At 35.8% G+C, this 15,542-nt stretch overlaps 1 protein-coding gene across 2 annotated transcripts in view; it reads right to left on the bottom strand.

Moving 5' to 3' along the window:
* Bub1b (BUB1 mitotic checkpoint serine/threonine kinase B) overlaps positions 1-15,542 on the bottom strand; it is a 58,882-nt gene that overhangs the window by 35,209 nt on the left and 8,131 nt on the right. For both annotated transcript variants that reach the window (XM_027925779.2, XM_071607313.1), the window contains exons 4-8: positions 15,179-15,323; positions 10,311-10,507; positions 4,191-4,360; positions 2,407-2,621; positions 2,149-2,240 (exon numbers count right to left, since the gene is read on the bottom strand). In XM_027925779.2, the coding sequence (XP_027781580.1) occupies positions 2,149-2,240; positions 2,407-2,621; positions 4,191-4,360; positions 10,311-10,507; positions 15,179-15,323 (819 nt within the window). The remainder of the gene's footprint in view (positions 1-2,148; positions 2,241-2,406; positions 2,622-4,190; positions 4,361-10,310; positions 10,508-15,178; positions 15,324-15,542) is intronic.

Raw genomic sequence — 15,542 nt, 5'->3', positions numbered from 1 at the left:
TATTGTGGGTTTTTTGTTTATAATTATATAATGAATGCTGATTTGGGGTTTCATTCCAAAAGTTATGGGGAGCTAGTAAGAGATTCTGATCAGGGAAACAACATGATCAAATACACACTATAGAACTTTAACAGCATAGAGAGAATGGGTAGAGAGGAATAAGACAAAGATTGGGATTTTAGTTACTGCTATGATTTGGATAAGTGTCTCCCCAAAACTCATGTGTTAAAAGTTTGGTCCTGGGTACACGGCACTGTTGAGAGGTGGCAGAATCTTTAGGAGGTGGGGCCTAGTGGGAAATTTTCAGTTCATCAGGAGTGTGCCCTTGAAGGGGATAATGGGATCCCAGTTCCTTCCTCTCTGCCACTCTCTTACACCATAATGTGCTGACTTGCAACAGGCCCAAAGCACCAGGGCCTATCTGTTATGGGCAGAAACTTGCAAAACTGTGAGCCAAAATAAACCTTTTCTTTTTATAAGCTGATTGTCTCCATGTATGGTATAGTGTTAGAAAGCTAACTGATATAGTTAAGTTGCAGAAATCCGGGCTAGGGATGTGGCTCAAGCGGTAGCGCGCCCGCCTGGCATGCGTGTGACCCGGGTTCAATCCTCAGCACCACATACAAAGATGTTGTGTCCACCAAAAACTAAAAAATAAACACTAAAATTCTCTCTCTCTCTCTCTCTCTCTCTTAAAAAAAAAAAAAGTTGCAGAAATCCCAGCAAAGAATGATAAGGACTCAAAACTCACAAAGAAGATTGCTAAATTTGAATGCAGAAGAATTAAAATTAGTTGGGCATGGTGGTTCAGGCCTGTAATTACAGAGTCTTGTGAGGCTGAGGCAGGAGGATTCCAAGAGGTCAGGTCAGTCTTAGCAACTTAGGGAGACCCTCAGTAACTCAGCAAAACCCTGTTTCAAAATGGCTGGGGATGTGGCTCAGTGGTTAACTGCCCCTGGATTTAATCCTCAGTCTCTCTCTCTCTCTCTCTCTCTCTCTCACACACACACACACACACACACACACACACAATACACTTACTTACTTAAAGATAAATGGGCATGATGGTATACATCATGCCCATTTATCCTATCTCAAAATATATCCTATCTCAAAATATATTTCAAAAAAAGGGGCTGTGGCTCAGTGATAGGGCGCTTGCCTAGCATGCATGAGGCACTGAGTTTGATCCCCAGCACCACATAAAAATAAATAAAAAGGTATTGTGTCCATCTACAACTAAAAAAAAAATTATTAAAAAAAAAAGGGGCTGTATGCAGCTCAATGGCAAAATGGTTGACTAGTATGCACAAGAACCTGAGTGTGATCCCCAGCACCACACATACACACACACAAACTAGTGAAAAAGAAAAAAAGAAAAGCCATGTAGTTAGGTCCAATAAGACACCAAAGAAAAAGAATTTAAATAAAGTTTAACATTTTCTATACCATTATTAACTTTGACATAATTCATGTTTCTACAAAGTAACTTGAAACATTAGAAAAATTAAACATCCAAAAATGTATGTCATCAATTTCTATAAAGGCTCACATGAATTTCTTAAAAAAGTTTCCTGTATCATGACTCTTCATTAGGCAGAATATGGGTCAAAACTTATTTCTGCATTTCTATGGTACCTAGTATGAAATGGCAATTATAAATTAGTTATAAGGAACCTTTTACACAGAATTGAACTTAGCATTAGGATTCAACAATGCTAAGTATTGGACTAGATCTTGGACTGACTTGATTATATCCATCACCTATCATGTTTCTTCTTACAAAAGAAATGCTAAGGGTTAGGAAGAAGGGAAAAAAATATATGCAGAAGGAAAAAGCAGGATAAAAAGTACAATTACCACAATTTCCAATTACAATCAATAACAAATAATATCTCACTAAAATAACAGTGATTACCCTCATTATAACAATGTAAACATAAATCAACCTGATGTTTATACCCTAGTAAAAATATTACTAAGAGTTTTTTAGCCCTAATATATTCAAGGTAGTATAAACAAAAGGTATACACAAAACTTTGTCTATTTTCATTTTCACAAAGAAAATGCTGAGGATTTGAACTAGGATAGGTGTCTCTGCCCACCCTTAATCATTTCCACTTCAAAGTATCTGGAAACCATACTCACATAACTGGCTGTTGTGCAGTCTCTTCCACATATGGAGTAAAACTGGGAACAACAGGGGGTACAGTTGTCACAGAAGCTATATTGCCATGAGGCTGGAGATAAAAAAAAAAATTACCATACTTTTTACATTCTGCCAAAAAAATATGCAGATTCTACTTAAATATTCAAGAGGAATTAAGAGATGCTAAAAATACTCCTCTATTATAAACCTGAAGTCTATGTTATGTTAGCATATACATTTGATCTATGAGTCCTTACCCTGTATTCCAAGGGCCTGTCTGTGTTCCAAGGGCCTGCATGTAGTTCATTCTCTTTAGCTCTGGGGACAGGTGGTGCCATCCATGGCTGGATCATGGGCTTAAACAACTCTGCTCTAGAAGCCTGATCAGCATTTTCATCAAAAACAGTAATTCTACAATTATTTTGCATCTGCTGAGGAACTGGAGTTTGGAATCCTCTGTTCTGGCTTGGAGCTAGGTGAAAAATAGAAAAACTTCACAAGGAATCTTTAAATATCAGCTTAGCTACAAAATAAGGTATACCTATTTCCCAAATCAAGGAAAATACTCTACTATCATAGAATCAAAAGAAGATTTTTTTAAAAAGTAATTATTTTAGCCAGGTACAGTGACATAAGTCTATTATCCCAGCAATTTTGGAGGCTGAGTCAGGAGGTATTGTAAATTCAAGGCCAACCTGGGAAACTTAGCAAGACCCTATCTCAAAATAAAACTTTAAAAAAGGGCTAGGATTACTGTATCTCAGTAATAAAGTACCCCTGGGTTCAATCCCAGGGGTGACTGAACCCAGGGGTGCTTAGAAACTGAGCCATATCCCCAATCCTTTTTATGTTTTGAGACAGGGTCTGAGTTGCTGCTGGAAGCCTTTGCTAAGTTGCTAAGGCTAGATCTGAACTTGCAATCCTCCTGTCTCAGACTCCCAGGTAGGCGGTATTACAGGTATTTGCCACCATGTCTGGCTAAAAAACCAATTATTTCAAAAAACCTTAATAAATTAAATTAGTAACAGTTTTATCCACTCTGTATTTGTTACTTATCATTGCCCTATTTTCCCCTCCTTCCTACAACTTCTAATCTTTTATTTATAGTAAAAAAAAAAAAGAAGAAGAAAGAAATTCTACATTTTCCTGAGGCATCATTTTAACACTGTCTAGTTTTCAAAAACTATTCCTGGTACTCCAAAAGAAAACTATTCCAATTCTTCATTTTTCAGCTCTCCATTTTCTCTCAGTAATAATCAGCCAAGATTTACTAGAGGACACAAATGCAGCTCATTTATTTGAGACTGCTATTGTAAGACTAGTTATTACTTTAAGCTTCACTGGTCCCCCCCCAATGTTTTTTATTGGCACATTATATTTCACCATAATCTGACGAAATATATTTTTGGCACTACACACACTCTATATCCTAATTCTAGGATCTCTGACCAACATCCTGATTATTAATAAATTAATATCAGGAATGGGATTAAAGACCAAATAATAGTCTGGCTTACATGTTTAACTATTTTAAATTTGGTTTATGAAAGCTTACTTTCAGTACTTTCTGGTCAATTTTCCTGTGACTTTTAAAACTGCTCTAAAAAAGTCATTGTTGATTAAAAAGGAAAAAAAAAAACTTGCTGATCATCTCGGGTATATAAAAAGTACTCAATTTTGGCCTAAAAGTCTAAAAAGAAAGGATTCTTAATGATGTAAATATCATTCTCTGAAGTTTCGGTGCACATAAGCTTTACTTTGACAACATTTGCTATATTACTACTTCTTTCAACTAATAACTCTTACTCAGAAAACGATGCTCCTTAAATATCAGGACTTTATTAACTGATACACAAAAATGCTTCTATTTATTTTATTGAACATTATAATATTAGCTCTCCTTTGACTTCCTTGTATTTGCTACCTCGTACTCAGAAAAACTAGGACAGTGTGCATGTATATAATTATGCATTATCTTCTTACTTAATTTACCTACCACAAGAGACTAAAGGTTTTCCAAAATAACATTTAACAAACTTACCCTTGAGAGCACCTCCTACACGGTTAATTGGAGCTCTTGCTGTCTTTTTCCCTTTGCTTTTGAGTTCAGCTAGTGTACTTCGTTGTGGTACTGAAGGTCCAAAAACTTCCTCCTCCTCTTCTTTCTCAAGTGCTAAAAGAGTTTGTCGTGATACTCGAGCTTGGAATTGCCTAAAGTAAGAGAAATTATCTTTTAGTAGATGTAACCACTATCCACTAGACTCAAAATTTCTAATTTGCTAAAACAAACAAAGGAAAAGAACAGAATATGGGGTAAGAAATATAGAAATACTCCAAACAAATTCCTGGAGTTTGGAGTCCTCTGTTCTGGCTTGGGAGCTAGGAGAAAAACAGAAAAATTTCACATGGAATTTTTAATTATCAGCTTAGCTACAAGATAAAGTATGCCTATTCTTTCCCAAATCAAGGAAAATACTCCACTATCATAAAATCAAAAGAAATTTTTTTAAAAATCTACTCCAAACTCTTAGAAATAAAGAGAACTCCCTTGAGATCAAAGGATCACTTGGCTAGAATGATTTAGGTCCTTTAAAAGTCCATGTTTGAAATCCTAGTGACTTGGGAGGCTGAAGCAGGAGGATCAAGAATTCAAAGCCAGCCTCAGCAACTTAGCAAGGCCCTAAGCAACTCAGCGAGAACTGTTTCTAAATAAAATACAAAAAAGGGCTGGGGATGTGGTCCAGTTAAGTGTCCCTGGTATGGGGGAAAAAAAAACCCACAAAAAAGTCCACGTTTAATCCAGGTGTGGTGGCAATCACTTGTAATTTCAGCTGCTCAAGAGGCTAAAGCAAGAGGATTAAAAGGGCCAGGCCAGGCAACTTAGCAAAATCCTGTCTTAACATAAAAAGAGGTAGGAATATAGTTCAGTGGTAGAGCACTTGCCTAGTATGTGCAAGGACCTGGGTTCAGTCCCCAGCACTGTGAAAATTAATAAAAAAAAAAAAAAAAAAATTCTAAGTTTGATCAATTAAAACTACTCTGAAAATCATTATCATAGGTTGATCAGGATCAGAATAGGGTGACTAAGACAATAAAAGTCATAAAGTTTCCCATCAAATTTTTATTATAACTTTTTTTTTTTTTTTTTGGTGGTGCTGGGGATTGAATCCAGGGCCTTGTGCATGTGAGGCAAGCACCCTACCAACTGAGCTATATTCCCAGCCCTATTATAACAATTTTTAAAATTTACTTTACTAAAGCTGGTAGAAGTTTGAAAACTAAATATCCTGTGCTGCTGCTATTTAAGTATTATCAGAAAGGTAAACAAACAAATATAAAGAAGAACTTGCAAGTGCTGACTGGGATGAAATAAGGTCACTATAGCCTCTCTCTTTCACACTGATTAGGATGAAAACTCTAGACAACACAGAAAAAGAGCAACTAACTGAGGATTCTAAAAAGTAAACAAAAGCAAGTAGATTGTGGAGAGGAGTTAAAAACTTAAATAATTTAAGCAGGGTTTTTTCCTGTTTTGTTGTTTTATTTTCTTCCGTTTTCTCTTATGGTTTAGAACTGTCGCAATGATGGTGTAGTAATCTAAAACTCCTAGGAAAAACACCATTTTTCTAGGTAGAAGAGTGAGAAAAAGGGAGTCTGAGGACCAAAAAGCACAGGAAAAATACTGAAGAGGAATAAGCAAAAGAAGGGGATTTCCTAACTCAGTACACGAATTGGTACAAGCCCTGGGCTCACACTACGTATGCACAGAAAATGCTCTGAGAACTGAACTATAATATAAACCACTACCCAAGTCTCATACCAGTCCCTGAGCATTACAGCAACCCCTGAGCAGGACATGGGATAGAACTAAAACACCCTAACAAAGGTCTTGAAAACTGAACTGACATCTCAACCACCATTGACATAAAGTGAGAAAGAACTTTTGAAATCTGAAGTTTGGTTTTCTACTAAGACGAAAACAAAAATTCTCCAGAGAATATCAATCAACAGGACTCAGTCTCATAACACAGTATCAGAATAAATGTCCGGGACACAATCCATAATTATTTGACACATGAAGAACCAGGAAATTGTGGCCAGTTCTCAAAGGAAAAGACAAATAATAACCAACATGGAGATGACCCACATGTTGGTGTGTTTTCAGAAATTTTAAAGCAGCTATTACAGCTATGCTCCATAAGATAAAGGTTGAACATTTGAAATAAATGAAAACACAAAATTTTTAAAACAAACTATAAAAAAACAGGATGTGGTGGCACATGACAGTAATTCCAACTACTCAAGAGGCTGAGAAGATCACAAGTTTGAGGCAAACTTTGGCAATTTAGTGAGGTCCTGTGTCAGGCTGGGGATATAAGTCAGTTGTAGAGCACCCTGGATTCAATCCCCAATATTGCAAAAATTAAAACAAAGGTAATAAAAAGACTGGTACTCAGAAGAGGCAAGAGGATTGCAAGTTGGAGGGCATCCCAGATAATTTAGTGAAACCCTGTGTCTCAAAACTTTTAAAAATATAAAAAGGGCTGGTGGTGTAGCTCAGTGACAGAGCAATTGCCTGGCAAGGGGATGGAATGTAGCTTGGTGGTAGAGCTATTGCCTAGCATGCATGAAGCCCTCGATTTAATCCCCAGTACTGATGGGGTGGTGTGTGTGTAAAATCAAAATTTTTGTAACAGAAATTCAAAAAGAAAAAGAAGAAAAGTATTTTTTTAAATAATGGCTGAGCCAGGGACAGTGATGCATCCCAGTAGTTTGGGAGACTGAGGCAAGAAGATTGCAAGTTCAAACCAGCCTCAGCAACTAAGCAAGACCCTAAGCAACTTAGCAAGACCTTTTCAAAATAAAACATAAAAAGGGTTAGGGGTGGCTCAATAGTTAAGCATCGCTGAGTTCAATCCCTGGTACATAAAAAAATAGATAATTTTTTTTTAATTAAAAATAAAAATATGTGGCTCCATGGTTCTATCCCCAGCACCAAAATAAATAAATAAATAGTAGTAACAGACAAAAGGTCAATAAAGTAAATTAAAATTAAATACTAATATTCAAATAATCCAAAAGAAGTAGGAAACAATCTATAGAGGAAACAAACAACAAAATGAATAAGAAAATGGTAGACCTAAATCCAATACTATTCATAATTCTATTAAATGGTCTAAACATACCAAAAAAAGAGACATATTTTCAGATAAGGAAAAAACAAGACTCAACTATTTGCTCTACAGAAGAAACCCATTTAAAACATAAAGATACAAATAAAAGGAAAGCTATTTAAAAACCTGTGGCACAAATATTCATAGAAGCATTATTTCATAATATCCGAAAAGTAGAAACAACCCAAATGCCCACTAATGGATACACAAAATGTAGTACATCCATAAAATAAAATATCACTCAGAAATCAAAAGAAATTAATTAGTACATGCCACAACTATGTTAATCTATGACGATCCTTGAAAATACGCTAAATAAAAGAAGCCAGTTGCTAAAGACTATGTATTACAGGATTCCATTTATGTGAAATGTCTAGAACAGACAAATCCATAGACAAAGAGCAGATTAGCAGTTATCTGGAACTTAGGAAACTAGGAATGGGGAATGACTATTAAGGATTGGGTATTAAGAATATTCTAGGGCTGAGGGTTATAGCTCAGTGGTTGAACATTGCCAAGCATGAGGGAGGCCCTGGGTTTGAGCCCTAGCACCCCCGGCCACACAGAGAAAAGTTCTAAAAATCTAATCACGGTGATGGCTGCACAACTCTAAAGCTTTCAAAAAACTAGAATGAAAAAAAATATATATCATGCAAACAAAAACAAAGGTGGAATGGCTTTGTTTTTTATTTTGGTTTTGGAGATTTGAGTCCATGGCCTTATACAGCTAAGCACAATACCACTGAGTTACACCCAGCTTTGGAATGGCTGTAATAAATACCAGACCAAATAGACTTCCGAATAAAGGAGTACAATCAGGGATAAAGGCGTCATTATATAATGGATAAAGGGCCAATTCTAAATGTGTATGTACTTAACAATATAACTTCACATTATATTAAGCAGAGTTAATAGGACTGAAAGAAGAAAAAAGGCAAAAATCACAATTAAAGAGACTTTAAAAGTCCTCCCAGGTCAGGAGCATGCTGGTCATCACAGGGATTGGGAGGCTCAGGCAGGAGGATCACAAGTTCCAGGCCAGTGTCAACAATTTAGTAAGGTTCTAAGCAATTTAGTGAGACCAGGTCTCAAAAAGTAAAAAGGGCTGGGGATGTGGCTCAGTGGTAAAGCGCCCAGGGGTTCAATCCCCAGTACCAAAAACAAAACAAAACAAAACCCAACAACAACAATAAAAAACTCCTCCCTGTAATTGTTAGAACAAGTAAAGAGAGAAATCAACAAAGATACAAAAGGTCAGATCAGATCACCAATCAACTTGACTTAAATAACATTTACAAAACAAACGTTTTTTTGAATGTGTATGGAACATTCACCAAGATAGACCATATCCTAGATGATGAAATAAACCATAACAAATTTAAAAGAATTAAAATCATACAAATTATGTTCTCTGATCACAATGGAATTAAACTAGAAATCAATAACAGGGAGCTATCTGAAAACCCCCAAAACATTTTCTAATTAAATAACATTTCTAAATAAACCACAAGTCAAAAAGGAGACACAAAAGAAATTAGAAAATCTTCTGAGTGAAAATGAAAACATGACATATTAAAACTCGTGAGATGCAGCTGAGGGAAATTTAGAGCATTAAAGGCTTTTATGAGAAAAAAAGGATTAGAATCAATGATCTAATCTAAGCTTTTACCTGAAAATAGAAAAAGAAGAAATAGTTGTACCAAGCAAGAAGAAAGAAAAGAACAGAAAATCAGAATGAGAAAAACAGTGATCCCAGAAGCAGGTTCTGAGACACAATCAATAAAATTGATAAACTTCTATTGGAGTGAGAAAAAAGAGAAGATACAAATTACCACTATCAGGAATGAAAGAGAATATTACATCACCTGGTAGACATTTAAAGGATAATAAAGTAATATTATAAACAACTCTGTTACAAACTCGAGAACTTAGATGAAATAGACCAATTCTTTAAAGATTAGAAAAAAAAATATCTTCTAAAGTTCACTAAAAGAAATCATACCTAAATAAAGTGAAAAAAAATATGTTTATGTGCAATCCTAATAAAAATTCCAGAAAGGTGAATCTAAAACTCCAGACATGGTGGCACACACCTATAATCCCTGTGGTTCAGGAGGACTGAGTTCAAAGCCAGCCTCAGCAACTTAGAGAGACCCTAAGCAATTTAGGGAGATCCTGTCTCTAAATAAAATATAAAAGGGGCTGGGTTTGTGGGTCAGTGGTTAAGTGCTCCTGGGTTCGATCCCCAGTACAAAAAAAAAAAAAAAAGAAAAGAAATTACACACTTTTATTCTTTAAGAGTTAAAGAATAAATAGGCAAGACTATAACTGGAAGAAAATATTTATAAATCAAAACATATCTGACAAAAGGTTTGCATTTAGAATATATAAGGAAACTTTACAACACAAAAGCATTATTATAAATCAAAGGAGACTCAAAAGTCTATATACTATATGACTCCATTTATATGACATTCTAGAAACAGCAAAACTATAGGACTGGAGAATAGATAAGTGTTTGCTAGTATTCAGGTTAAGATTAGGTATTAACAACTACAAAGGAATAGCATCAGGGAATTCTCTTAGGGGGTGTGGAACTATTCTATATCCTTTTTAAAAATATTTTATTTTTTAGTGTAGTTGGACACAATACCTTTATTTCACTTATTTATTTTTATGTGGTGCTGAGGATTGAGCTCAGAGTCTCGAACATGTGAGGCAAGCGCCCTACCACTGAGCCACAACCCCAGCCCCTATTCTATATCTTAATTGTGGTGACAGTTAAATGTATATTCATTTGTGAAAACTCATAAAACCATATACCAAAGAATGGATTTTACTGTAAAAAAATATGTCTAAAAAAATGAATAGTAGCTAAGTAAATTTAACTTGCCAATACATCAGGGAGCATTTCATTCAGAAGCAAAAAGACCATTTATTTCTTAATTTAAAAAAGAGTTAAGACAAGCCACAGAAAAGCACTTTACCTATGTTGGGACTGCAGTCTTTCTAATGGTTCAGCCTTCCGTTGAATCCCTTCCTGGAATATTGCATCTGCTTTCTTAAAGTTTTCTCTAGCTTCATATTCTTCAGCCCATGAAATGTAGAACTGAGCAAGCGAAATGCCAATCCCTTGGTTGTGCAAATAACTATACACATCCAAAGGTTCATTGCATAAATGCCCCTGAAACAAATTAAAAGTGTTAACAGTTAACCAATTTCTTCCATTTATGAAATGCCTGTTACGTGCCAGCACATTTACTACAATATAAATTTGGCAAGGACCATGCTTGAAGGCCCCAAAAGAGACAAAAGAAAGAAATTAATTTGTAAGAAAAAGGAATGGGGAAGAAAGACTTTAAGAAGCAGTGATATTTAGGCTGGGCATGGTGATTCGGGAAGCCGAGCCAGGAGGATCACAAGTTCAAAGCCAGCCTCAGCAACTTAGTGAGACCCTGTCTCAAAATAAAAAATTAAAAGGAGGGCTGGGGTTGTGGCTCAGTGGTAGAGCACTTGCCTTGCACACATGAGGCACTGGGTTCGATCCTCAGCATCACATAAAAATAAAGATATTGCGTCCATCTACAAATAAAAAATATATATTAAAAAATAAAATAAAAATGACATGGAATATGGCTCAGTGGTAAAGCAATACAAAAAAAGAAAGACTGGGCTGGGTTTTTGGCTCAGCGGGAGAGTGCTTGCCTAGCAAGTGTGAGGCCCTGGGTTTGATCCTCAGCACCACATAAAAATAAATAAATTAAAATAAAAGTATTGTGTTCAACTACAACTAAAAAATAAATATTAAACAAAAAAAAACACCAAAAGCTTATAAGCAAAGAAATGAATGACTTGGTCAACTCTGCATTTAAGAAGGTACTTTATGTCAGGTTAGGTGGCCCACGCCTATCATCCAAGTTACTTGAGAGGCTGACACATGAGGATACCAAGTTCCAGACCAGTACGGGCAACTTAGACTATCTCAAAATAAAATAACAAAGTCTAGGGATGCAGCTCAGTGGCGGAGCACTTGCCTAGTGAAGTCCTGGATTCAAATTCAGTACCACCAAAATGAAAAAAAAAAACTTTGTACAAGCAGATACAATTCTAGTAGCAAAGAAGAAAAATAAAAACTCCAACATTTTTATATTTCATTTTAACAATCATTTTATAGTTTTGATCATAATAAAATCTTATTTCATTCCACTCACACTGTACCATTCTTTTTTTGTGGGGGATGGGGACTGAACTCAGAGACACTTGACCACTGAGCCACATCCCCAGCCCTATTTTGTATTTTATTTAGAGACAGGGTCTCACTGAGTTGCTTAGCACCTCACAGTTGCTGAGGCTGGCTTTGAACTCATGATTCTCCTGTATCATCCTCCCAAACCACTAGGATTACAGGCATGCACCATTGTGCCCAGTCATTCTTTTTTTTTTTTTTTTAAAATCTGAACTTTTTTGGCAATAAGTTCAATATCACTTAACATAAACAATATTTACAATAGCAAATTTACATTCAGAATAGTCTATTTGCCTGATGTCATATAGACACAATTTGTCAGTACACTAAGCAATCACAAAATAGTTTCTTAAGTCATAGTTTGAGCATGCACTACCAGAAAAGAACAGAAACACTATTGCAAGTCCGGATTTCCTAAAAGCAGACACTGAAATGGAGGTTGGCATGTAGGCATGCTTACAGAGTAATGTGGTTGGGATCAACATCTGGGAAGAAGTGAGGATACAGAAGGTACTGGGCTGCAAAGCAGACAGGTTGACCACATGAGGAGTTAAGTCTGGAATTAGGATGGCTCTACAGGGTTTTCTCCAGTTGGGATGGGGAGATCAAGTCTTTGTATCTCTACATGGAGCAGTCCAGGGTTATAGGCCCCAGTGAGTGGGCATGACCTGGGGTGAGGCAGGGCTCTTCATTAGGGGAAATTACAAAAGAGAGCTAACAGCTGTGAATAGTCAGCCAACAGCACTCCCAGCAGTTGGGGAAGGAAGTCCTTTGGTTCTGAAGGGTTATCTGGGCAGCTGGGTCTAGTACACAATACCAAAACAATTATAAACAAGTAAAAGTAGAGGTATAAAAGTAGAGTATACCTCTACTTTTATACTCTACTCCAAGCAGTTAAAGTATACATAGCAGAATATTCTTTCATCATTAATTTTCCCATGATGTTGTTTATTCTCTATTGTTGTTGTTATTATTATTTTAGGTACTGGGGATCTAAGCCAGGGGTGCTTTACCACTGATGCATTTCCCCAGATCTTTTTATTTTTTATTTTGAGACATGGTCTCACTAAGTTGCTTAGACTGGCCTTGAATTGTGATCCTCGTCTCAGCCTCCAAATCGCTGGGATTATAAGTATATGACACCATGCCCACCTCTTCTAAATTATTTTTAAATGAATGCATAGAGTTCCATTTAGAAGACGCTCCATAATTTAATTATTCACTATTACTGGATATTTCAACAACTTTTGCCCAATTATAAATAATTCTAAAATATCTTCATAAATACAACCTTTCACTTTTGACTTTAGTCCCTTAGGATAAATTCCTAGAACTATGTGTAAAGTAACAAGTTTCTAAGAGGATTATTAAAATTAAAAATGCTAAAATTTAGTAAGTCACAATTTACTAATTTCACCAGATTCTTATCAACATTAGAAACTAAAGACAGTTCCTAATTTCATATAAAAATGGTATTTTAAGCTGGGTGTAGTGGTACACACCTACAAACTCAGCTGCTCAGGAGAATTCTAAGTTAGAGGTCACCCTGGGAAACTTAGTGAGAAACTGTCTCAAAATAAAAGGACTAAGAGCTGGGCATGGTGGTACACACCTATAATCCCAGCTACTCGGGAGCTGAGGCAGTTCCAGGCCAGCCTGTACAACTTAGCAAGACCCTTTTCTCAAATTTTTTAAAATGTTTAAAAGGGGAGGGGATGTAGCTCATTAGTAAAGTGCTTGCCTTATATGTGTGAGGCCCTGGGTTTGATCCCCAGTACCTCAGGGGGAAAAAATGAATTTCAGCATTCTAATGTAGGAGTTTTTCATTAAAGAGACTGCCATTTCTGATTCTTTGCTAGAAAGAAGTCTGCTTTCATGTCTAGTTTTTCTGGATTATCTAACCTAAATTAAGTCCTACTAATATGTGTTCCCACAGACTCAGTACTTTTCCTTTTGTAACACTTAGAATGAATGTTTCAAAATCTGTCTTCTCCAATAAACCAGGTTCCACAAAGGCAAAAAACAAAAAAACCACTCAGTCCCTGTCCAGGGTTTAATAAGAATGTTGAATAAATGAAATGTTCCCCTTATATCCCTGAAAAAAAAAAACAATATTACATCGCTTAGTTTTGCAGTAATTCAGTAAATGGGGTTTCCTTATTTATCCAAATTAGTGATTTTTTTCCCTCATATGTTTAAGTTATAATTCAGAGTATTATCAGTTAAGATACAGTCCCTGATACCTGTCACTATATAAAGCTTAAGCTGGGCATAGTGGTACATACCAGGCAACTTGTCAATGTCCTGCAGAAATCAAGATATATTATGCCTTCAAGATTCACTTAATTTCCTATACTTGTAATTTTGGAAATTTAAATAATATTCCTCAAGAGAGATATTTTAAGCTGGGTGCCATGAAACATGCTTGTAATTCCAGCCACTCAGCAGGTTAAAGCATGAGGAATTCAAGTTCAAGGCCAGCCTTTTTATTTGATATAAGGTCTTACAACTTAGTAAGACCTTATATCAAATAAAAAAATAAAAGACTCAGGATATAGCTCAGAGGTAGACCCTTAGGTTCAATTGTCAGTACACAGGAAAAAAAAAAAAAGATTTTAGTCAGAAATTTTATCAGTTTCCAATATTTTATTACAGTATCTGTGAACATTCTAAATATTTATTGCTTCCTTTTACCTAATTTCTTTTAGGATAAAAGCAAATAAATCAATATCTAAGAAAAATTGTCATTAACTTATGAAAAATGTTTTCATGAAACAAACTCTCAAGAGTATTCTAGAAATAAAAGAAATATATGTCAAGTGAGATGGTACAATGTGGTCAGTGGACATTTTTGGCCATAGCAATATACAAGGCGAAAGTCCAAAAACCAACACAACACTAAAACATCACTTTTTAAAATATTTTTTTAGTTACATGGACACAATATTTTTGTTTATTTTTATGTGGTCCTGAGGATCGAACCCACTGCCTCACATGTGCGAGGCAAGTGCTCTGTCACTGAGCCACAACCCCAATCCAAAAGACATCACTCTTTTAATGGTAATGATTTTCATAAAGGAGAGAAAGGGATACCAGAATCACCCAGGAAGCTTTTCCCCAAACAATTGTACTCTCAAGTATTTCCTGCATATCCTTCTCCAGTACAGCTGCATGACCCAATTTTGTTTAGAATAAACAAGCAAATAACTCAAATCCATTGAGAGATCTACATACTTTATGATCAGTCTTAAAAGGTTGTGTGATCAGGGCTGTGGTTGTGGCTCAGTAGTACAGCACATGCCTAGCACATGTGAAGCACTGGGTTCCATCCTCAGCACCAAATAAATAGATAAATAAATAAATATAGATGTTGCTAAATCCATCTACAGCTAAAAAAGAGGGACGGGTGTGATCAGGGGTACAAAACCTCTTTATGCTATATTTAAGTCCATCTTTAAGTGGAACCAATTTAACACATACCAGATATTTGTTAAATGTTTACTGTCTCCTAAGTGGCTCATGTTTTACCACTGTTTTTGTATACTATAAACCTCTAGAGACAATCTCTTGGTTTAATATTTTAAACTCAGTGCCTTGAGAAAGACTTACCAATTTAAGCCAGAGATTGAGAAATCGAGGATCACTATAATAACGTTTTTCTCCTTGTAGTGCTTCTACAGCTCTTTCTAATAATGTTGACATGTTACTCTCCTTTCCACCTTGAGGATAGTTTTGTTCTGTCCAATTAATATACCTGAATAGAAAGAAAAGGAAAAGAACATTTAAAAAAAAAAAAATGTAGTTGTAGATGGACAACATGCCTTTATTTTGTTTCATTTTTTTAATGTGGTGATAAGGATTGAACCCAGTGCCTCACATGTGCTAGGCAAGTGCACTGCCACTGAACTACAGCCCCAGCCCCATTGAAAAGAACATATTTCAAGTTGAATGTATACTTTTGTTCTGGCTCCAA

Source organism: Marmota flaviventris, chromosome 2 (assembly GCF_047511675.1).
Source record: "Marmota flaviventris isolate mMarFla1 chromosome 2, mMarFla1.hap1, whole genome shotgun sequence".
Classification (NCBI taxonomy): domain Eukaryota; kingdom Metazoa; phylum Chordata; class Mammalia; order Rodentia; family Sciuridae; genus Marmota; species Marmota flaviventris.
This window is presented reverse-complemented; position numbering and strand designations above follow the sequence as displayed.